This window comes from Pristiophorus japonicus, chromosome 6, assembly GCF_044704955.1.
Source record: "Pristiophorus japonicus isolate sPriJap1 chromosome 6, sPriJap1.hap1, whole genome shotgun sequence".
NCBI classification, from domain to species: domain Eukaryota; kingdom Metazoa; phylum Chordata; class Chondrichthyes; family Pristiophoridae; genus Pristiophorus; species Pristiophorus japonicus.
In genome coordinates this window covers 84,499,184-84,522,525 of record NC_091982.1, presented here as the reverse complement: position 1 = coordinate 84,522,525, position 23,342 = coordinate 84,499,184, and the positions used below count along the sequence as shown (strand labels likewise).

The window sequence follows — 23,342 nt, the reverse complement described above, 5'->3', positions numbered from 1 at the left end:
AAATCCTCTCGCTATGAAGGCCACCTTCTTCACAACCTGCTGTAACTGCATGCCAACTTTCAACGACTGATGTACCATGACATCCAGGTCTCGTTACACCTCCCCTTTTCCTAATCTGTCACCGTTCAGGTAATATTCTGCCTTCCTGTTTAGGCCACCAAAGTGGATAATCTCACATTTATCACATTATACTGCATCTGCCATACATTTGCCCACTCACCTAACCTGTCCAAGTCACCCTGCAGCCTCTTAGCAACCTCCTCACAGCTCACACTGCCACCCAGCTTAGTGTCATCTGCAAACTTGAGATATTACATTCAATTCCTTCGTCCAAATCATTAATGTGTATTGTAAATAGCTGGGGGCCCAGCACTGAACCTTGCGGTACACCACTAGTCACTGCCTGCTATTCTGAAAAGGACCCGTTTATTCCTACTCATTGCTTCCTGTCCGACAATCAGTTCTCTATCTACGTCAATACATTACCCCCAATACATGTGCTTTGATTTTGCACACTAATCTCTTGTGTGGGACCTTGTCAAAAGCCTTTTGAAAGTCCAAATACACCACATCCACTGGTTCTCCCTTGTCCACTCTACTAGTTACATCCTCAAAAAATTCTAGAAGATTTGTCAAGCATGATTTCCCTTTCATAAACCCATGCTGACTTGGACCGATCCTGTCACTGCTTTCCAAATGCGCTGCTCTTACATCTTTAATAATTGATTCCAACATTTTCCCCAACACCGATGTCAGGCTAACCGGTCTATAATTCCATGTTTTCTCTCTCCCTCCTTTTTTAAAAAGTGGTGTTACATTAGCTACCCTCCAATCCATAAGAACGGAGTTTAATGTATATTGGAAAAGGACCACCAATGCATCCACTATTTCTAGGGCCACTTCCTTAAGTACTCTGGGATGTAGACTATCAGGCCCTAGGGATTTATTGTCCTTCAATCCCATCAATTTCCCTAACACAATTTCCTGACTAATAAGGATTTCCTTCAGTTCCTCCTTCTAGCTAGACCCTCGGTCCCCTATTATTTTCAGGAGGTTATTCGTGTCTTCCTTAGTGAAGACAGAACCAAAGTATTTGTTCAATTGGTTTGCCATTTCCTTGTTCCCCATTATCAATTCACTTGATTTTGAATGCAAGGGACCTACATTAGTCTTCACTAATCTTTTACTCTTTACATATCTATGGAAGCTTTTGCAGTCAGTTTTTATGTTCCCTGCAAGCCTACTTTCGTACTCAATTTTCCCCCTCCTAATTAAACTCTTAGTCCTCCTCTGCTGGATTCTAAATTTCTCCCAGTCCTCAGGTTTGCTGCTTTTTCTGGCCAATTTATATGCCTCTTCCTTGGATTTAACACTATCCCTAATTTCCCTTGTTAGCCACGGTTGAGCCATCTTCCTATTTTTATTTTTATGCCAGACAGGGGAGTACAATTGTTGTAGTTCATCCATGTGATCTTTAAATGTCTGCCATTGCCTATCTACCGTCAGCCCTTTAAGTATTATTCGACAGTCTATCCTAGCCAATTCACGTCTCATACCATCAAAGTTACCTTTCTTTAAGTTCAGGACCCAAGTCTGAATTAGCTGTGTCACTCTCCATCTTAATGAAGAATTCGACCAAAGTATGGTCACTCTTCCCCAAGGGGCCTCGCACGACCAAATTGCTAATTAATCCTCTCTCATTACACAACCCAGTCTTGGATGGCCAGCTCTCTAGTTGGTTCCTCGACATATTGGTCTCGAAAACCATCCTTTATACACTCCAGAAAATCCTCCTCCGCAGTACTGCTACCAGTTTGGTTAGCCCAATCAATATGTAGATTAAAGTCACCCATCTTAACTGCTGTACCCTTATTGCATGCATTCTTAATTTCCTGTATGATGCCATCCCCAACCTCCCTACTACTGTTTGGTGGTCTGTACACAACTCCCACTAACATTTTCTGCCCTTTGGTGTTTTGCAGCTCTATCCATATAGATTCCACATCATCCAAGCTAATGTCCTTCCTTACTATTGCGTTCATCTCCTCTTTAACCAGTAACGCTACCCCACCTCCTTTTCCTTCCTGTCTATCCTTCTTGAATATTGAATACCTCTGGATGTTGAGTTCCCATCCTTGATTACCCTGAAGCCATGTCTCTGTAATCCCAATTACATCATATCCGCTAACAGCTCTCTGTGTAGTTAATTCATCCACCTTATTACGAATGCTCCTCGCATTGAGACTCAGAGCCTTCAGGCTTGTTTTTTTAACACTCTTTGTCCTTTTAGAATTATGTTGTAATGTGGCCCAGCTTCAAACAGTAAACATGATCCATGTGGAATAGTTGTCACTGAGCCCTCGGGCATCAGTAACGCGTTCACAGATGAGCTGCTGAAGCAAGGCTCGAGCAATCATTAAAGGGGCACGATGGTCCTCCCTCCTCCGCCGTCATGCTCCGGCCTCAGGCACTTGCATGGCTTCCTCATACTCATTGTCCTCCTCCTGCTCGTCATCTGCATCTTCCACATCATTATCATCAGCCACTCTCACCGCTGGTGGGTCTTCCACAACCACGTGCTGCTGCCTCATGATGACTAAGTTATGCAGCATGCAACACACAACAGTGAATTGACTGACAATCTCGGAGCACAGCAAGTAGCCTCCGGAATGGTCAAGACATCGGAAACACTATTTCAAGATGCCAATGGTCCTCTCAATGATGCTGCGCGTCGCAATGGGCGACATGTTGTATTCACAGTGAGCTTCTGTCCGGGTTACATGTAGGGGCGTCATGCGCCAGGTGGCGAGGCTGTACCCTTTGCCTCCCAGTAGCCAGCTCTGCCCTTCTAGCTACTGCTGCTTACACATGGCAGATATAATGCTGTCGCATAGGATGAACGGATCATGGTTGCTCCCAGGGTATCTTGCATCGACTGACATGATATGATGCATGTCGTCACACACGAGCTGTACATTAATGGAGTGGAAGACTTTTCTGTTCCTGTACATCTCAGAATCCTGCAAAGGTGCGTACAAGGCGACGTAGGTACAATCAATGCAGCCCTGTACCTTTGGGAAGCCAGCAATCCTGGAGAAGCTCACAGCCCTGTCATGGATTGCTTGGGAGGTCATGGGGAACTTTATAAGAACATAAGAAATAGGAGCAGGAGTAGGCCATACGGGCCCTTGAGCCTGCTCCGCCATTCGATAAGATCATAAGAACATAAGAACATAAGAATTAGGAACAGGAGTAGGCCATCTAGCCCCTCGAGCCTGCTCCGCCATTCAAAAAGATCATGGCTGATCTGGCTGTGGACTCAGCTCCATTTACCCGCCCGCTCCCCATAACCCTTAATTCCCTTATTGGTTAAAAATCTATCTATCTGTGATTTGAATACATTCAATGAGCTAGCCTCAACTGCTTCCTTGGGAAGAGAATTCCACAGATTCACAACCCTCTGGGAGAAGAAATTTCTTCTCAACTCGGTTTTAAATTGGCTCCCCCGTATTTTGAGGCTGTGTCCCCTAGTTCTAGTCTCCCCGACCAGTGGAAACAACCTCTCTGCCTCTATCTTGTCTATTCCTTTCATTATTTTAAATGTTTCTATAAGATCACCCCTCATCCTTCTGAACTCCAACGAGTAAAGACCCAGTCTACTCAATCTATCATCATAAGGTAACCCCCTCATCTCCGGAATCAGCCTAGTGAATCGTCTCTGTACCCCCTCCAAAGCTAGTATATCCTTCCTTAAGTAAGGTGACCAAAACTGCACGCAGTACTCCAGGTGCGGCATCACCAATACCCTGTACAGTTGCAGCAGGCCCTCTCTGCTTTTGTACTCCATCCCTCTCGCAATGAAGGCCAACATTTCATTCACCTTCCTGATTACCTGCTGCACCTGCAAACTAACTTTTTGGGATTCATGCACAAGGACCCCCAGGTCCCTCTGCACTGCAGCATGTTGTAATTTCTCCCCATTCAAATAATATTCCCTTTTAATGTTTTTTTTTCCAAGGTGGATGACCTCACATATTCCAACATTATATTCCATCTGCCAAACCTTAGCCCATTCGCTTAACCTATCTAAATCTCTTTGCAGCCTCTCTGTGTCCTTTACACAACTCGCTTTCCCACTAATCTTTGTCCCATCTGCAAATTTTGTTACACTACACTCTGTCCCCTCTTCCAGGTCATCTATGTATACTGTAAACAGTTGTGGTCCCAGCACCAATCCCTGTGGCACACCACTAACCACCGATTTCCAACATGAAAAGGACCCATTTATCCTGACTCTCTGCTTTCTGTTAGCCAGCCAATTCGCAATCCATGGTAATACATTTCCTCTGACTCCGCGTAACTTTATCTTCTGCAGTAACCTTTTGTGTGGCACCTTACTGAATGCCTTTTGGAAATCTAAATACACCACATCCATCGGTACACCTCTATCCACCATGCTCGTTATATCCTCAAAGAATTTCAGTAAATTAGTTCAACATGATTTTCCCCTTCATGAATCCATGTTGTGTCTGCTTGATTGCACTATTCCTATCTAGATGTCCCGCTATTTCTTCCTTAATGATAGCTTCAAGCATTTTCCCCACTACAGATGTTAAACTAACCGGCCTATAGTTACCTGCCTTTTGTCTGCCTCCTTTTTTAAACAGAGGCGTAACATTAGCTGCTTTCCAATCCGATGGTACCTCCCCAGAGTGCAGAGAATTTTGGTAGATTATAACGAATGCATCTGCTATAACTTCCGCCATCTCTTTTAATACCCTGGGATGCATTTCTTCAGGACCAGGGGACTTGTCTACCTTGAGTCCCATTAGCCTGTTCAGCACTACCCCCCGAGTGATAGTGATTGTCTCAAGGTCCTCCCTTCCCACATTCATGTGACCAGCAGTTTTTGGCATGGTTTTTGTGTCTTCCACTGTGAAGACCGAAGCAAAATAATTGTTTAAGGTCTCAGCCATTTCCACATTTCCCATTATTAAATCCCCCTTCTCATCTTCTCAGGGACCAATGGCTGATCTGATCAAGGACTCAGCTCCACTTCCCCACCCGCTCCCCATAACCCCTTATCGTTTAAGAAACTGTCTATTTCTGTCTTAAATTTATTCAATGTCCCAGCTTCCACAGCTCTCTGAGGCAGCGAATTCCACAGATTTACAACCCTCAGAGAAGAAATTTCTCCTCATCTCTGTTTTAAATGGGCGGCCCCTTATTCTAAGATTAAACCCTCTAGTTCTAGTCTCCCCCATCAGTGGAAACATCCTCTCTTGTTAAGTCCCCTCATAATCTTATACGTTTCGATAAGATCACCTCTCATTTTTTTGAATTCCAATGAGTAGAGGCCCAACCTACTCAACCTTTCCTCATAAGTCAACCCCCTCATCCCTAGAATCAACCTAGTGAACCTTCTCTCAACTGCCTCCAAAACAAGTATATCCTTTCGTAAATATGGAAACCAAAACTGCACACAGTATTCCAGGTGTGGCCTCACCAATACCTTATATAGCTGTAGCAAGACTTCCCTGCTTTTATACTCCATCCCCTTTGCAATAAAGGCCAAGATACCATTTGCCTTCCTGATCACTTGCTGTACCTGCATACTATCGTTTTGTGTTTCATGCACAAGTACCCCCAGGTCCTGCTGTACTACGGCACTTTGCAATCTTTCTCCATTTAAATAATAACCTGCTCTTTGATTTTTTTTCTGCCAAACTGCATGACCTCACATTTTCCAACATTATACGCCATCTGCCAAATTTTTGTCCACTCACTTAGCCTGTCTATGTCCTTTTGCAGATTTTTTGTGTCCTCCTCACACATTGCTTTTCCTCCCATCTTTGTTTCATCAGCAAACTTGACTACGTTACACTCAGTCCTTTCTTCCAAGTCGTTAATATAGATTGTAAATAGTTGGGGTCCCAGCATTGATCCCTGCGGCACCCCACTAGTTACTGGTTGCCAACCAGAGAATGAACCATTTATCCCGACTCTCTGTTTTGTGTTAGTTAGCCAATCCTCTATCTATGCTAATATATTACCCCCAACCCCGTGAACTTTTATCTTGTGCAGTAATCTTTTATGTGGCATCTTGGCAAATACCTTCTGGAAGTCCAAATACACCACATTCACTGGTTCCCCTTTATCCACCCTGTTCATTACATCCTCAAAGAACTCCAGCAAATTTGTCAAACATGACTTCCCCTTCAAAAATCCATGCTGACTCTGCCTGACCAAATTTTGCTTTTCCAAATGTCCTGCTACTAATAATGGACTCCAACATTTTCCCAACCACAGATGTTAGGCTAACTGGTCTATAGTTTCCTGCTTTTTGTCTGCCTCCTTTTTTAAATAGGGGTGTTACATTTGCAGTTTTCCAATCTGCTGAGACCGCCACAGAATCCAGGGAATTTTGGTAAATTACAACCAATGCATCCACAATCCCTGCTGCTACTTCTCTTAAGACCATAGGATGCAAGCCATCAGGTCCAGGGGATTTATCTGCCTTTAGTCCCAGTATCTTACTGAATACCACCTCCTTCATGATTGTGATTGTGTTAAGTTCCTCCCCCTGCCCCCATAGCCCCTCGACTCTCCACTGTATGAATATTGTTTGTGTCCTCTACCGTAAAGACTGATACAAAATATTTGTTCAGAGTTTCTGCCATCTTCATGTTCCCCGTTACCAATTCCCCGGTCTCGTCCTCTAAGGGACCAACATTTACTTTAGCCACCCTTTTCCTTTTTATATACCTATAGAAACTCTAGCTATCTGTTTTTATATTTTGTGCTAGTTTACTTTCATAGTCTACCTTCCCTTTCTTAATCCTTTTTTTAGTCATTCATTGCTGGCTTTTAAAAGCTTCCCAGTCTTCTGTCCTCCCACTAGTTTTGGCCACTTTGTATGCTCTTGTTTTTAATTAGATACCGTTCTTTATTTCTTTAGTTAGCCACAGATGCCTATCTTTTCTCTTACACCCGTTCCTCCTCACTGGAACAAATTTTTCTTGAGAGTTGTGAATTATCTCCTTAAATGTACACCACTGTTCATCAACCGACCTACACTTTAATCTAGTATCCCAGTCCACTTTACCCAACTCTGCCCTCAAACCTTCATAGTCTCCTTTATTTAAGCTTAGTACGCTGGTTAGAGATCCAACTTTCACACCCTCTATCTTAATTTGAAATTCAACCATGCTATGATCACTCATTCCAAGGGGATCCTTTACTAGGAGATTGTTTATTAATCCTGTCCCATTGCACAGGACCAGGTCTAAGATAGCCTGACCCTGGTTGGTCCATTACATACTGCTCAAGGAACCCGTCCCTTATGTACTCTATGAACTCCTCCTCAAGGCTACCCTGACCAATTTGATTTGTCCAATCAATATGGAGGTTAAAATCACCCATGATTATTGCTGTTCCCTTTTTACAAGCCCCCACTATTTCCTGGTTTATGTTCCGACCAACAGAGTTGCTACTGTTAGGGGGCCTATAGACTACGCCCACCAGTGACTTTTTCCCCTTATTGTTCCTTATCTCCACCCAAACTGTTTCAACACCCTTATCAATTGAGCCAATATCATTTCTTACTATTGCAGTGATTCCATCCTTTATCAATAGAGCTACCCCACCTCCTTTTCCTTTCTGTCTGTCCTTATGAAGTCATTCCTCCACACATACAGTGCAGCCAGCCGTCACCTGGTGAATGTGTTGCATATTGAGAGATGGCGCACACATCCCCAGTTGTCGCTTGAAATGAGCCGGAGGCATAGAATGAAAGTACAGCTGTAACCTTCACTTCAACTGACAAAGCAGTCCTCCTGATGCTTCTAGGTTGCAGGTCTGCTTCACCAACTCACAGATCTCAGTTAAAACTTCTTTGCATAAACGCAGCCTTCTGACACAGTCTGCATCACTCAGGTGGAGGTACGAACACCTGTCTCAATATACCCGAGGTGGGTAAGGCCTCCTGCCCAGCACCCTATGGGTTCTGATGTTCCTCATGCGATGATGTCAAATTAATTGTCTCCTACGTAGCACCATGATGCAGAAGGCTTGCACAATTTTACTTCTGAAAGAAGCTCAAAACGGCAGGAAAACAGGCAGGACAGGTTTGCAGTTCTCTCTCACCCCAAGAGCTGTATGGATGGACCACACCCAAGGTCTTGTGACTTCTCCTCTCTTCCCCCCCCCCTTTACTATTTGCAGTCTTGTGACTTCTCCCCTTCTCTCTCCACCCCTGCCCCCTGCCCCACCACCTCAAACTCATTGCAGTCTTCAGAAGCCATCCGATCAGCACCTCGCGCTCTCTCTCCTCCTCGCCCCCCCCTCCCACAGCTTGCATTCTAGCCAAGCCCTGAGCCCCTGTGTCCGGGCATGGGGCCGATTCTGCCAGCCAAAGCTACGACCTTCCAGCCCAGCTTCAAGACGTTTGGTGGTGGCGTGCGAGTGAGTAAAAAAAGAGAAAACTTCTGAAATCCAACAAATTTACATTTACTACTTTGACAGGTAAAAAAAGTTGTACTTTATTATTGATTTTGACAGTGTTTGACTCCCTCCAAAATTTTTGATTTAAAAACAATGGCGTCTTTCAGCGCCGGTTTGTCAATGTGCGCTGGTTTGCTTAAGTGCCAGAAAGCTTTTCGGGAGTGGCCAGATACGCCGACCTAGGAGGAAAAAATGTTGGCCGAACTGCGAAAAAAAATTTAAAACGGCGCAGAGATGAGGGAACTATGATGTGAAAGAAAAACTGACTTAGAAAAAATCATAACTAAGTCAGTTAACTCCGGCGCAGATCGCAGGGGGAAACTTGGAAAAAAATACACCAAAAAAACAGCACAAATGAGCGGGGAAAATTGAGTCCTGTTATAATGTTTGCACACATTAATGCCAGTGTAAGAATGTGATTAGATCCCATTCTTTTAACCCATTGTGTTATTTTCACAATAAAATTAATGGAATCAGCCTGTGCTAATCGTATAATAATTTTCACTCGGAGAAGCTACTGTGCACTTGGAACAATTCTATTTATTTTTCATCCTATTGAAATATGGTACCACAGGCAAGGAGCTGGAGTCTGCATGCTCCCAAGTGCTCATTCTTGTGTGAACCTAGATGGTGTCTGTTGACGGGCTACATGTTTGAGTCCCATCCTGTCCGCTGCTGATGTGGCTTCTTTCTCAAACACTAATGGCCTAGTTCTTGGTTGCTGAAGTTAGCTACAGCATCTGAATTTGACTTGGGAGAGATCATAAAATCATACAGCGCAGAAGGCGGCCACTCAGCCTGTCGTGCCTGTGCTGGCTATCTAAAAGACCTGCTAATTAGTCCCACTGCCCTGCTATTTCCACAGAGCCCTGCAAATATTTCCGTTTTGAGTAGTGATCCAATTGCCTTTTGAAAGTTACTGTTGAATCTACTTCCAGCACCCTCTCTGCTCAGTTAGTTCACTCACAAGGTTTGGTTTAATGGAAATGTCACTGGAATATTTTCTGAAAACACCATAAGATGCTTGATTAGCTATTTAAACCAGATATGAATATTTGGACATTTGCCAGCATTCAAAATCACGAGTAAATAAACAAATCCTTCCGATTTGCTAATGGAACATGGCTGTTGGTCTTTGCACAATAGTAAATTGTCGAAACCAGTCAGTTACATGTAATCATTGGGTTTTGTTTGGGATGGCCATGAATCATTAGGTTTTCTGGCTCCATTTATGCACCAGGTGTCAGGAAATTCCAGAATGAGTCGCTGTTGCTGGATTTGGTCCCAGATGTCAACAAATCCATTGTGGAGACAAACTGACCAATAAAACCTCCACTCCATATACATGGTTGTGTGATGGTTTAATCTATTTTGTAAACCAGATTCAAACTAGTTGGGAAGGAAACTGGCATTACTAGCCTCCCACAAATGGGCCTATTCAATTTAAACTTAACCAACTTCAAATGTCTGCCTGCTGTTGGGATATACTAAGCAGTAAGATGACTTTTTCAACCATTTTTCTTTTCCTTTATTTTTTATTTATTAAGAAATATTTCCCACAAATTGAAAAGATTTATAAAAATTTCTGTGAATAATAGCAGCACCGCAGCTGCAGTCTGCAGGAGATTAATTGAAAAAAACACAGGGTGGAATGTTCTCCTCACACATCTATGTATGAATGGGAAAACGGTGTGGCATTTAATAGGAAGCAGCCTGGAGTTCCAAGCTACTGTGCCATGCTCGCTCAGCCTGCGGAAAGCCCCATGACGTGCTTGTATAAAATATAGAGACGAAACAGTTTGTGGGCAGATATCCTGCAGGGGTTGGCTCCTTGCGCTGGTACTGTTTGCTGGGCATCAGGCACCTTCCAATACCTCACACAATTGCCTATCATTTCTTTTATGAGCTTTGACAGTAAATGAGGGCAGAAGGCATTGCAGATGTCCAATCCTCATCTTGGCCTCCATCCTTGGGTTAAAGAGTGTAGCGGAGATCAGCTAGCTCACTACAGCCGGGGATTGAACCTGCAGCCATCTTACTCTGTATGGTTCAACTACTCTCTAGGCCTTCAGGGTCACTGAGTTGCTCTTCCAAACAAAAACACAATCTATACCTATCAAATTATGACTTTATATTTTGCCAAATTAGCAACCTTTATTTTATCCTCCATCTGCTCTGATTGGTGTAACAACAAAAAATAATAATTATAGTAGTGATGCTCTATAATCAGTAATGGGACATTTCACATAATTTCAAGTGTGGTTTTACATTTTATAACCTTTTCAGGTTTTGCTGCTACAAGAAGCCACAGAGACAACTTTTAGGAAATAAAACTAAGTCACATTAAAAAAAAATAATGAAAATAAATGATGCAAGAATGTGAAAGCTACTTGGTTTCCAAGGTCCTTTGTAATGTGCTGAGATCAATATATGTGTCACTACATTTGAAACACAAAATATATCACTTAATTGAATTCTGTTTTGATTGAAGTAAACGTAAGCTTTTTTCTTAAACTGTATATTCTGAGCATATGGGTTTAAAACAAAGGTTTACTCAGCAGCTTGTTGATATTAAAACATGGAATTTCTCCTTCATTTTATAAAAAAAAGAAGCATGTGAGCTCAGACTAGCCACAGGCCTGTCATTAATCTTTGCAATAAACTGCTCCAAATAGCAGTAACTGTTAAGCATTAGTTCTGGTTGAAATTAGCATTTTTCACCAGTCCAGTCAGGCATTACTGTGTTGGTGCATGAGAACCAGCTTTCAGGGTTAAACGCTGCACAAACTGGCTGTAAGATGTGTTTGGTTGCTAGCCAGAGCAAGACCTCGGAGAGGGAAAAAGAAAGTCATTATTTCCATGAGTTGAAAGCAAATAGTAAAAAAATAAGATGGAACAGTGATAGGCTTAATTGGCAGCATCAAACATGAACATTGGAAACATTTCCCTCCTTGTATTGAAAATCTGAAGCATGTAACTGATTTCTAAATTGATGTACTTATCCAAAATGATACTGGTTTGCAGCAAATCTTCCTTCATGCTTTACTCCACCACACTGAAATAAAGGTTCAATTGTCACAAAACTTGAACTCAGAGGTTTGTTTGCACGGCACTTTTAATGCTGAAGACTGGGATTGGACTCCACTGTAAATCATCATTTATGTTTTGACAACATTTTTAATCATAAGCAAAGCTTTTCTACAGAAAGATTGGAAAGCTTGATAAGAATTGTTTTGCTGACCAAATATCAACTTCTCCAGCCTGTCAGCTGTGACCTCAAAACAGTATGGTGTCAACATCTATTGCCCTCAAATCATCTTCGAGTCTTTATTTTCTTCCTCCTTCTAAGAGATTAGAATAGATCTTCTTGTGACATACTTCCACTGCTCCCAAGTGCAGTGGACAATCCAAAGTCAATACTGCTGGTGAGAAGGAGCTAATTGGTCAAACTTCCATCACTATTTACTAGTTGGAAATCATGTTAACCATCCTCACAAACAGCCCTAGTGGAACTTGTGGAGTATTTATGGGGTGGGGGTCAGTTCAATTAGACTGTTGGCCTCTATTAGATTGTAACTTTTGACTGCAAACGTGCAACTTTACTTTACAAAAAAACTGCTTACTTTTCAACTTACTGAGCACTGAACACATCACTTGATATATACACTTGTGTAACTTTCTTGGTCAGCAATATTTTTCTAACAGACTTTTTGACCACCTGGTGTTTTGCTTGCCATTAATTATTGATGTTTCAAAGCTATGAATATCATAGAGTCCAGAAGTGTTTCAATTTGAGATCTTAGCTTGGACACTGCTATGATCAAGGCCAGCAATCTGAGGTTCAGTGGTGTGACTATGATAGAAAACAATTATGCAAACAATACCTCCTTCATCTCTCATCTGGGTTCCTATGCTGCGCATTTCATCTTGGGAGGAGGGGGCAGGAAGGTCACTGGGGGACAGTGAACTGACACTGGTCCCTCCTCGCAGTAATCACAACTTCTGTTAGCTCACCCATAAAGCTGCTCATTCACTTGCCCTTTAAAAGCAAGGAGAATGAATGCAATTGAGCAGATGTAAAAGAGGTTGAGTAAAACAGGCATTGGCTGCAATGTGCTATAAGAGAATAATACTTAGCAGGGATTAGGTATAATTCATCACTACTTACCATTGAAATAATGGCACATTCCATATCCTCTCCCCCACCCCCCAACACCAAAAAAAAAATCCATTCTATTCAACTTCAACTTCATTTAGAAATGACAGACTGCATACAGTTTTAATTCAGTTCCATAAGAACATAAGAACATAAGAATTAGGAACAGGAATAGGCCATCTAGCCCCTCGAGCCTGCTCCGCCATTCAACAAGATCATGGCTGATCTGGCCGTGGACTCAGCTCCACTTACCCGCCCGCTCCCCATAACCCTTAATTCCCTTATTAGTTAAAAATCTATCTATCTGTGACTTGAATACATTCAATGAGCTAGCCTCAACTGCTTCCTTGGGCAGAGAATTCCACAGATTCACAACTCTCTGGGAGAAGAAATTCCTTCTCAACTCGGTTTTAAATTGGCTCCCCCGTATTTTGAGGCTGTGCCCCCAAGTTCTAGTCTCCCCGACCAGTTGAAACAACCTCTCTGCCTTTATCTTGTCTATCACTTTCATTATTTTAAATGTTTCTATAAGATCACCCCTCATCCTTCTGAACTCCAACGAGTAACGACTCAGTCTACCCAATCTATCATCATAAGGTAACCCCCTCATCTCCGGAATCAGCCTAGTGAATCGTCTCTGTACCCCCTCAAAAGTCAGTATATCCTTCCTTAAGTAAGGTGACCAAAACTGCACACAGTACTCCAGGTGCGGCCTCACCAGTACCCTATACAGTTGCAGCAGGACCTCCCTGCTTTTGTACTCCATCCCTCTCGCAATGAAGGCCAACATTCCATTCGCCTTCCTGATTACCTGCTGTACCTGCAAATGTATGCAGACCAAGGACTGGACTTAAGGAGGAGGGTGGGTTGGGGGTTGTGGGCTGGGTGGCTCCGAGGCGGTCGGGAAACCCAGGGTTCGGGCCGGGTCATTAAAAGGATTGGCCGGGGGGGGTGGGGGGGGGGATAGGATTGGGGTCGGATGATTGAGGTGGGTGAAGGAAAGATCGTGGCCGACCTCAGCATCATCGTGGGGGACGGGCGCGGGGTGGGTGGAGGGTGATCAGAACTCTCATAATATTTAATTGCCTGCTAGGAGCAGGTTGGCTACCTGTCCGGACTCCGTTAAAACTGGGAGTGGGCACGTTCTGATCGTAAATCCGATTTTCAACTATTTAATTACCCCCATGCTCCAAACCCACCCATTTTTTTAGGTTAAATTCCACCCCCCCCCCCCACCCCTGCCAAGTGTTTGACTTTTCTCATAAGGTGACACATTGGGGGTCATTGAAAGCTTTTAAGGAGGCTATGTGCCTCCATATTACTAGGCTTCTATTTTTAAACTCGTGTCGGCTGGGTTTCCCTGGGCTCGGGAAATCCAGCAGGTAAAAGGAGGCGAGAAGGGTTCGGGTCCATAAGATAAGTCTCCTTTGAGAATATTAGTAATGCATCTTGGACTTGGTCTCCTGGCGTCTTGGTTAACCCTTGCCACTGGATCAAGACCTAGCTCTGTCAAGCCCGTGTGGTGGCTGGTGTGCATCAGTCACCCCACGTTAAAAGAATCCACGCACAGGCATCTTCCACCCTTCAATATGTAGTTTGGGACCTGGAATGTCAGGCCCCTCATTGAAACACCTGTGAACTTATTCATTTTTTGTGTGGAAGCGGGTCATCCTCGATACGAGGGACTGTCTAATACTACTACTCTTTACAGCACTGCTAGTGGGCAAGGAGTAAGAAGAGTGTTTCCTCCAAGCCCAATAAGCTAACCTGCAATCTCACCTTCCCGTTTCCCACGACCATGCTGCACTCTTCCACCCCCCCCCCCCCCCCCCCCACAATCTCTTCCCCAAACTAACCCCGCTCCCCCAAATCAGCTTGCCTCTGCTGCGTCCATCTGCTGCAGGCTTTTCCACCCGACGGGCTGCAATCAGGCTGATTGGCTGGCAGGAAACCTGGAGGAAAACATTTAAGATGTCCTGCAGTTTTCCTTTCGGGAAACCCGGAAATATTCCTCACCCCCCCTCTGAATGCCCCGCCTCGCTCCGAAAATATTGGGACCATTGTCTATTTGACACTATTTTAACAATCCACTTTTTGATCAAGTTCTTGATCCATGTAACTTGTACCATTCAAGTTAGCACACAGAGGTTTAAGACATTGCTCGCACATCCTGGTTACCAAAGACTTATGTCATGGCATAAAGCTCAAAAGTTTGGCATGGGTCCTATACTTCTTCTCACCAGTCCCAATTGCAGGTGTATTCTAAAACAATTCATATTCTTATCTCAAAGAATGTTTTGCAGTTTGCTGCAGAAAATGCCTAATAACCGGATCCAAATTACTTCTGATGTGTTTGTGTGTAACTTAAAAGGAGAATATGTTGATCAATTCCATCTGTTATATCCACTTTGCACACGGTGGCTATTAATCAGTGCAGTATTTCCTCACTATGCCAGGGGCCTCTCTGCTTTCTTTGCATCTGTGACAAGGTCGCATCCTCTCGTTGCTTCAAGTGCACTTTTATCTCTAACTTTTTTTAAGCTGATAAAATGTTTAGAAAAACTCAGGAAATGTCCCACATTGAACAAACCCACAGCACTTGTTTTACTGTCAGTAATCGTATCGTGTTTTGCACCTGTTTTTTCTCTCCAAAGACCTAATCCCACCTGACAATGATGGATTGGAAGTTTACCATAGGGAAACCCTTGGCTGCAACACTAAGTGAAAGTACATAAATTGGGCTTTTATAAGGAAACTTCAAAATTTGCATTAAGCATTATTACTACTGTACAATATTATTGTACAAATGTTAATATATCTTGAGGGTTTAACCTTCTAAGAGTCTAGTGTTTTCTTTTATTTCTAGTGCTCATACTTACCTGTCTCTTACCCTGCCCCCACCCCCACCATCTCCTTCCTCAATATCACGCACCATTCTTCAACCAAGAAGGGCAGGTAACTTGCTTCCAGGCTTCTGCTAATGTTTTTGGTACTTCACCTCCACTTGGTGCTTCTGCTGATGGAATGCTGTGTGGAGTAGCACGTGCAGTGATGAGATGTCCTCTTTGCAATACAATACCAATATCCTTCACCACTGACTAGCCATGTTAATTTTAATAAAAGTTAAAACCTAATCAGAGCAACGGTACATTTTCTTTTCTTTCTGGTATAACCATGTTTAATACATTCTGACTACTTCCAATGATGTGAAAAGTATGTTGACGAAAGATTTGAAGCCCAACGTTACACAGTAGCAGAAGGACCTCTACTTGACCTCTACCATGATCATCAGCTTCTGCTTCAGATTTCCTCTCTGCCGCCTGGCTTTCTTTGGTAGATTTGGACTTGCCTCAAATGTGAATCATGGATTATATTCTACCAAAACGAAGTTTCCTCCATACAGATTCCTCCCCTGTTATTTTCTATTTAAATTAATTCCAGTCAAATTGAGCTGTTCACTTACAAGCTTATTCCTTCAGCAACAGGGCGCCCCAGTTATCAAAGGTGGAGTTACAGTATCAGTGATATCAACTCTACAGGTTTTTAAATGTACTGCACTGTTAATCTCCTTATAATAAGCATAGCTTATTGTTCTGTTCAACATTTTGGATCAACGTTTATCTCAGCAATGAGAATTCCTATAATGGGATCAATGCCTAATAAAAGCAAAAACGTTATTGGAAAATCCTACTTGCGCTTAAATGGAAGGAAATGACTGCAGCTGGAAATGTTATGCAACAATATATCAATCCTAATGTATAAAATATGTGGTGCTTTAGTTGGGCTTTTTCACATGGTAACATTGACCTAATTATAGTAACCATTGCAAGTCAATGAGTGAAATGTTATATGACTCAAGTTATATGACTTTTGTTTAAAAACTCACATCTCCAACAGAAGCACATTTTGTAAATGTGCAGACTGATGTTTTGCCATGAAACTGTATCTCACCATTGAATTCCTTCTATGCACTATTTTTAGGTCGTCCATTTATATATTTCTATCCGCAGTATTTTAATGTGGCCATTAACCCATTTAAAATAAAAGTCAGATCAGTTTTCCTGGCAGAAAAGTAAGGCTAAGATGGGGTGGGGTGGAGAGTAGAAGAACAAAGTATTGCTGCAATTATATTGAAAAGTGACAAAGACTTTGCTGATTTATCTGAATATGATTTTTTTGATCTCTTCCAGAGACACGGGAGATCAAAGCATATTCCCAGGGGCTTTAACAACATGGTTATATAACTGTTGTCTCTCTATTCCCCTTAAATTAAAACTAGTTTAGAAAGCTGTCCTACCTTTCTCCTTCTGGCTTCTCTTTATATTGGGCCCATTATCATGATCAACGAGCTCCCCTTCTCTAGTCCCAGGCTGACCAGCTGTTGGCAAAGAATTGTAATATTCCACAGTTTATTTGTCTGAACCAGTACCAGAGATTTTTTTATCCATTCACATTCTTCATCATTCTCACAAATCCCACTCATTAAACTTCTTGGTAACCTGGGGTCTGCACCACAGTTTCTTCACAACATAATATTTATTGTACATTTTTAAAAAAACCTTTGGGGCTGGAATTTCAGTTCTGCTCATTTCGGGGCTGTAATGGTGGTGGGGCAGTAAAGTTTGCGCCCGGGAACAGTTTGCGACTAAGTCAGCAAAATTTGTCAGCTGGGCCCTGAAAGTGGGGCGGAGCGATAAGGAAGGCATTACACACCTCTCCTAGGGCGCTAGGCCGGTTGAGCAAGTGAAAATCCCAAGCTAAACAGCCGGCCTCAGAGCCTTCTAAGAGAGGCCTGAGGGGTAAAAAAAACCTGAAAAAAGTCCACCAAGAATATTCCCAATAAATAACTCACGCCACCAGAACATAAATTGCAAAAAAAAATAAAATGATAAACAATCACACGTACCTGAGGTTGACATTACTTACCTCACTGCGACTGATACAGCTCAGACCTCCCGCTTTCACGGGCGGTCCCAGCAGGGTGCTCTGCAGAGCGCTAAGGATCGGGCGGCAGCCAAAAATTGAGCCGGTGTTCCAACCAAGGGCATTGCACACTGGCTCCCCTCTTCCGGACGGTAATGCTCTGTGCCCCCGCAAGCCAGGCACCGAATGTGCTTACCGCCGCCATTGCTGCCCCTCCGGGGTGCTAACCGAGAGGGCAGAGGACTGAAAACCCAGCCCCATGGTTTTTGTTTCCAGAAATTAATATCTAAGCACAAATACTTCTAACTCATTAAAATGTTTCTTAGCATAGTATTACTTTGCAACGCAGTCTCACACTTCCTGGATGCGTTGCCATGGATATTAGCTCTATTTTCCTCATGCTGAATAGAAAAGAAAATTCAGCAGCATAGCAATTAGATCACAGTAGGATATTTCCTGGGGAAATGTTTACACTTTTTAATAATTACAAGAAAAATGTTTTATATTAAATTATTAACCTCAGATCAGTAGAACACACTGGCATAGTTAAGTGCCAAATGTTCTAAATTAGTTTTGAGAATTAAGTTATTAGAATTTATTCAGAAATGATTCCTGATTTTCATTTGGAGGCTATACAAAAATAAACATCTAAAGGTTTAAAATCTGTGGAAACAAATCGTCTAAGAATATTCTGTGTTCTTTAAAATGATATATATTGGACATAATTTTCACCAACTGGCAGAGCGGATTGCCCGCCCGTTATAGATGCTGTCCAATTTTAATTTCCATTAAAATCGATGGAACTGAAAATCGAGCAGGGTCTATAATGGGTGGACGGTCTGTCCTGCCCGCTGACTGTCCAGCCGGTGAAGATGATAATTACCCCTATATTGTGTATATATGTATGTGTGTGTATATGTGTGTGTGTGTGTGTCTTTGTGTAAATGGTACATTTAGAGTGCATTGTCTATTGCCACACTTGAGAAGTTGCATCTCAGGCGTTGCACCATTGTAAATGCAATATTTTTTGCAGCTGATTGGCTCAAATTTTGTATTCATAAAGCAGCAACAAATCACAACTGAAGAGGTAGAGAACATATGAATGAAACATGGGGAAAGCAGGTAAATAAACGTTCACTAGTAAGGACACATGAAATAATGCATTAAGCATGAGCAGTTAGCAAACTTACATCATTGGACATAAGGCTTCATAGAATCATAGAAATTTACAGCACGGAAGGAGGCCATTTCGGCCCATCGTGTCTGTCATGTATGTAGACCATGTATACTAACTGTATAGTTACATAAGCTGTGCCACCAGAGGGCACTGTGGCGGGAGACCTGAGGGTCACCTGCATAGGTGTGCAGGGCCCGGTATAAAAGGCTGCCCACCATGCTTGTGCCTCACTCTGGAGTTACAATAAATGGGACTAAGGTCACAACAGCTCAAGTACAATACTAGACCTCGCGGAGTCATTCATAAAAGTATTAAAGACATAACAACTGGCGATGGGGTTACGAACTTTCAAGCAAAAATGTCTAACGTTGATGCATTAGAAAAGTTCTCAGAGGGTGAAGATTGGGAAGCCTTTACAGAGCGGCTCAACCAATATTTCGTAGCAAACGACCTGGTAGGCGATGATCCGGCCACGCTGGCAGATAAGTGCAGAGCTATCCCATTGACCAGATGTGGGCCCGCGGTCTACGGCCTCGTCACGGATTTGCTTGTACCAGAGAAAACAACGACCAAGATATGAGGAGCTGAAAGTGCTAATTCGGGACCAACTCAAACCGAAGGTGAGCATCCACACAGCCAGGCATCGATTTTATAAACACCGCCGTCCCGAGGGCCAGGAAATCGCGAAGTACGCTGCTGACCTCAGGAGGCTGGCAGGGCTGTGTGAATTCGGCGCATCCCTCACCGATGCGTTGTGGGACGACTTCATAATTGGCATCGGTCATGAGGCCCCTCTTCACAGGCTACTGTCTGCCGAAATCACTGTCACTCTGCAGAAGGTGATCAGCATCAGCCAGGCATTCATGACTTCAAGCTGCAGATCCAAGTAGATGACGACTCACTCTCAGGACTCAAACCCAGCAAGTACTGTAAATAGAATGGCACCTTTCACAGGCAGAACTGTTGAACGTGAATCTGCCTAGGACAGAGCGTACAGGCCCCCATAGTCCTTTAACTCCGAGTCCGTCGAGGGATGCAAACGTAAGTTGAGTGGCACCATGCTGGCGTTGTGGAGGTAATCACAGGGCTCATCAGAGACTATGTGCAAAGGCTGCAGCGTAAAGGGCCATCTCCAGTGAATGTGCAAAAGAGCTGTGGCTCACCACATGGAAGAGGAGTCAGCAGATGGCTGTGAATCCAGCGCCGATTACAAGGAGATGGTGAGAGAGGCAGCTCAGTCCCAGGTGAAGTGTATGGAGTATATACCTGCACCACAGATTGTCCTCCGGTGATAATGTCAATCGAGATAAATGGCATTCCAGTCTTCATGGACGTGGACTCGAGGGCGAGTCAGTCAGTAATGAGCCAGGAAGCCTTTGAGAGGCTATGGAACGATCAAGCTGAACGACCCAAGTTGGTCCCGGTTCAGGCAAAGCTGCGCACCTACACCAAGGAACTAATATCAGCTGTTGGTAGTGCGGATGTAAGTGTATCTCATGATGGTGCGGTGCACAACTTACCATTGTGGATTGTTTCAGGTGATGGACCAATGCTACTTGGAAGAAGATGGATGGGGAAGATTCATTGGAACAGGGAAGACTTCATCCCTCCAGCGATCGGCATCCCCTATGCTCAGAGGCAGAGCAAGCCCCCACCTTCGGTTGGACCAGGCACCGAAGAGTAGATCCACGCAGCCCCCGAGGTGCAGACCGCTCATCACGATTGCATGGCGATGATCCGGCCGAGATGACCCGAACGCACCTTCCTGCTTTTAGTGGCAGGATTCCTGGGGAGGAAGATTGGATCCGAGGGCGCCTTCCCAGCTTCTGTGGCAGAATCCCTGAGAAAGAAGATTGTGGCAGTCGACATCATAGACAGGGAAAAGATGGCGTCCAAACTACGAGCTGCAGCGCTAATGGAGCATCCGCACGTGGTTCCACACAAGGAAGACGATTGGGGTAAAAGTAGTAAGGCCATTTTAAAAGGAGGCCAGCTACCCATCATTTTTGAATGAACTGCTTGAAATTGGTAACCAATGTAAAAGTCCAGCTGTCATGAGCAAAATGTTGTTGAGCGATGTGGGGTGCAAATTGCAATCAGCCAATGTAGTAGGCGAACATCTAATGGTCGTATACAGGTCCAGTGGGCTACTCAATGCTGTAGCCTGCGTCCCCGGGATCAGAACGATGTATCATAAAATGTCCCCACAGCTGACAAAAGTAGTCAAGCCGCAGAGTAAACGATCCCCGGAGAGCAGAGGCACCGGTAGCGATCCCCTGCCTCAGATCGGTTTAACATTGCAGGCAACCGATGACATGAACCGCCACAGGCCAGAAACAGTAAACTGCGCCTATGCTCGCAGTCGGCTACCGTCGCCCACCACCCGGGTGGAAAAGGCGCAGCCCACAAACCCACTCACCACCACGGCAATGCTCAAGAGCGAAGGGTCACCCGCAACACTCTCTAGTTTGGGACCAGCCAGGATCCCAAACTAGAGAGTGCTCGCAACGGTGTCCTCAAGGAAAGCGAGTCAGCAGTCCCCTGCGAACTGCTAGACAAGACGAGGCAGCCCCACTGTCGCTTAGATGAAACGTTCACTTGCTCAGACCACTTCCCAGGGAGCAGCAGTGACACTGTGCAAACAAAAAGGACAGGGAGGTCACAGACACATCAGCTGTCTTTGGGCCTGCCCGACACTAGGAATAACGTCAAGAGCCCTGAGCTCAGGCAACTCGAACAAAATGAGCTCACCTTGCCCACAGACCCACTAGCATAGGGCGCTGCGCCGCCACCAGACAACCCGGATCTCATCCGGCCGTGCTGGAACTAGACTGTCCTTGTGTACCTGTACTGATATACCTGTACTGATCATGTAAATGTACCACACAAAAAGAAACACAACTGTAATCCACCGAACAAATGTACCAAGATGTAAATGTAAAACCCATGTGATGAACTTGAATGCAACTTGCATGTAATGGGCCATTAGCCTGATCTCTGTGTGGGGGGGGGAGAATGGAATAGTCATGGACTCACAACCAGAAACCACAGGGACCTCCACTGGCAACAAATCTCACTGACAACCCACCGAAGCTAGAAGCGACCCTCCAATGGTCAACCAGGAAGAGCAAAGCCCAGGTCACCGTCAATGAACGAGTCAATTTGCATTAAAGACTTGGGGGGGGGGGAAGTGATGTCATGTATGTAGACCATGTATACTCACTGTATCGTCACATAAGATGTGCCACCAGAGGGCACTGCGGTGGGAGACCGGAGGGTCACCTGCATAGGTGTGCAGGGCCCAGTATAAAAGACTGCCCACCATGCTTGTGCCTCACTCTGGAGTTACAATAAATGGGACTAAGGTCACAACAGCTCAAGTACAATACTAGACCTCGTGGAGTCATTCATAAGAGTATTAAAGACATAACAGTGTCCACGCCGGCTGACAAAGAGCTATCAAGCCTAATCCCACTTTCCAGCTCTTGGTCCATAGCCCTGTAGGTTAAGGCACTTTAAGTGCACATCCAAGAACTTTTTAAATGTGGTGCGGGTTCCTGCCTCTACCACCCTTTCAGGCAGTGAGTTCCAGACCCCCACCACCGCCTGGGTGAAAAAGATTTCCATCAAATCCCCTTTAAACCTTCTACCAATTACTTTAAATCTATGCCCCCTGGTTGTTGACCCCTCTGCTAAGGAAAATAGGTCCTTCCTATCCACTCTATCTAGGCCCCTCATAATCTTATACACCTCAATAAGGTTTCCCCTCATTCTCCTCTGTTCCAAAGAAAACAAACTCAGCCTATCCAATCTTTGTTCGTAGCTAAAATTCTCCAGTCCAGGCAATATCCTCATAAATATCCTCTGTACCATCTATAGTACAATCACATATTTCCTGTAATGTGGTGACCAGAACTGTACACAGTACTTTAGCTGCAGCCTTACTAGTGTTTTATACAGTTCAAGCATAACCTCCCTGCTCTTATATTCTATGCCTCAACTATAAAGGCAAGTATTCCATATACCTTCTGAACCACCTTATCTACCTGGATCTTCAGGGATCTGTGGACATGCACTCCCAGGTCCCTTTGTTCCTCTACACTTCTCGATGTCCTACCATTTAATGTGTATTCCCTTTCCTTGTTAGCCCTCCCCAAATGTATTACCTTGCACTTCTCCGGATTAAATTCCATTTGCCACTGTTCTGCCCACCTGACCAGTTCATTGATATCTCCCTGAAGTCTGCAGCTTTCTTCTTCATTATCAACCACACAGCCAACTTTTGTATCATCTGCAAACTTCTTAATCATACTCCCTACATTCAAGTCAAACCATTGATATAGACCACAAAATGCAAGGGATCTAGTACTGAGCCCTGCAGAACCCCACTGGAAACAGCCTTCCCGTCACAAAAACACCCATCAATCATTACCCTTTGCTTTCTGCCTCTGAGCCAATTTTGGATCCAACTTGCCACTTTGCCCTGGATCTCATGGGCTTTTACTTTCGTGACCGTATCAAAAGCCGTGCTGAAATCCATATACACCACATCATACGCACTACCCGCATCGACCCTCCTTGTTA

General features: G+C 44.0%; 1 protein-coding gene across 15 annotated transcripts in view; it reads right to left on the bottom strand.

Annotated features, from left to right (window-relative positions):
• Window positions 1–23,342, bottom strand: part of dacha (dachshund a) — a 425,557-nt gene that overhangs the window by 93,402 nt on the left and 308,813 nt on the right. For 11 of the 15 annotated variants that reach the window (XM_070883036.1, XM_070883037.1, XM_070883038.1 and 8 more), the window contains one exon: window positions 16,956–17,036. The exons of the other annotated variants lie outside the window; for them this stretch is intronic. In XM_070883036.1, coding sequence (XP_070739137.1) covers window positions 16,956–17,036 — 81 coding nt within the window. The remainder of the gene's footprint in view (window positions 1–16,955; window positions 17,037–23,342) is intronic. 15 annotated transcript variants of the gene reach the window in all.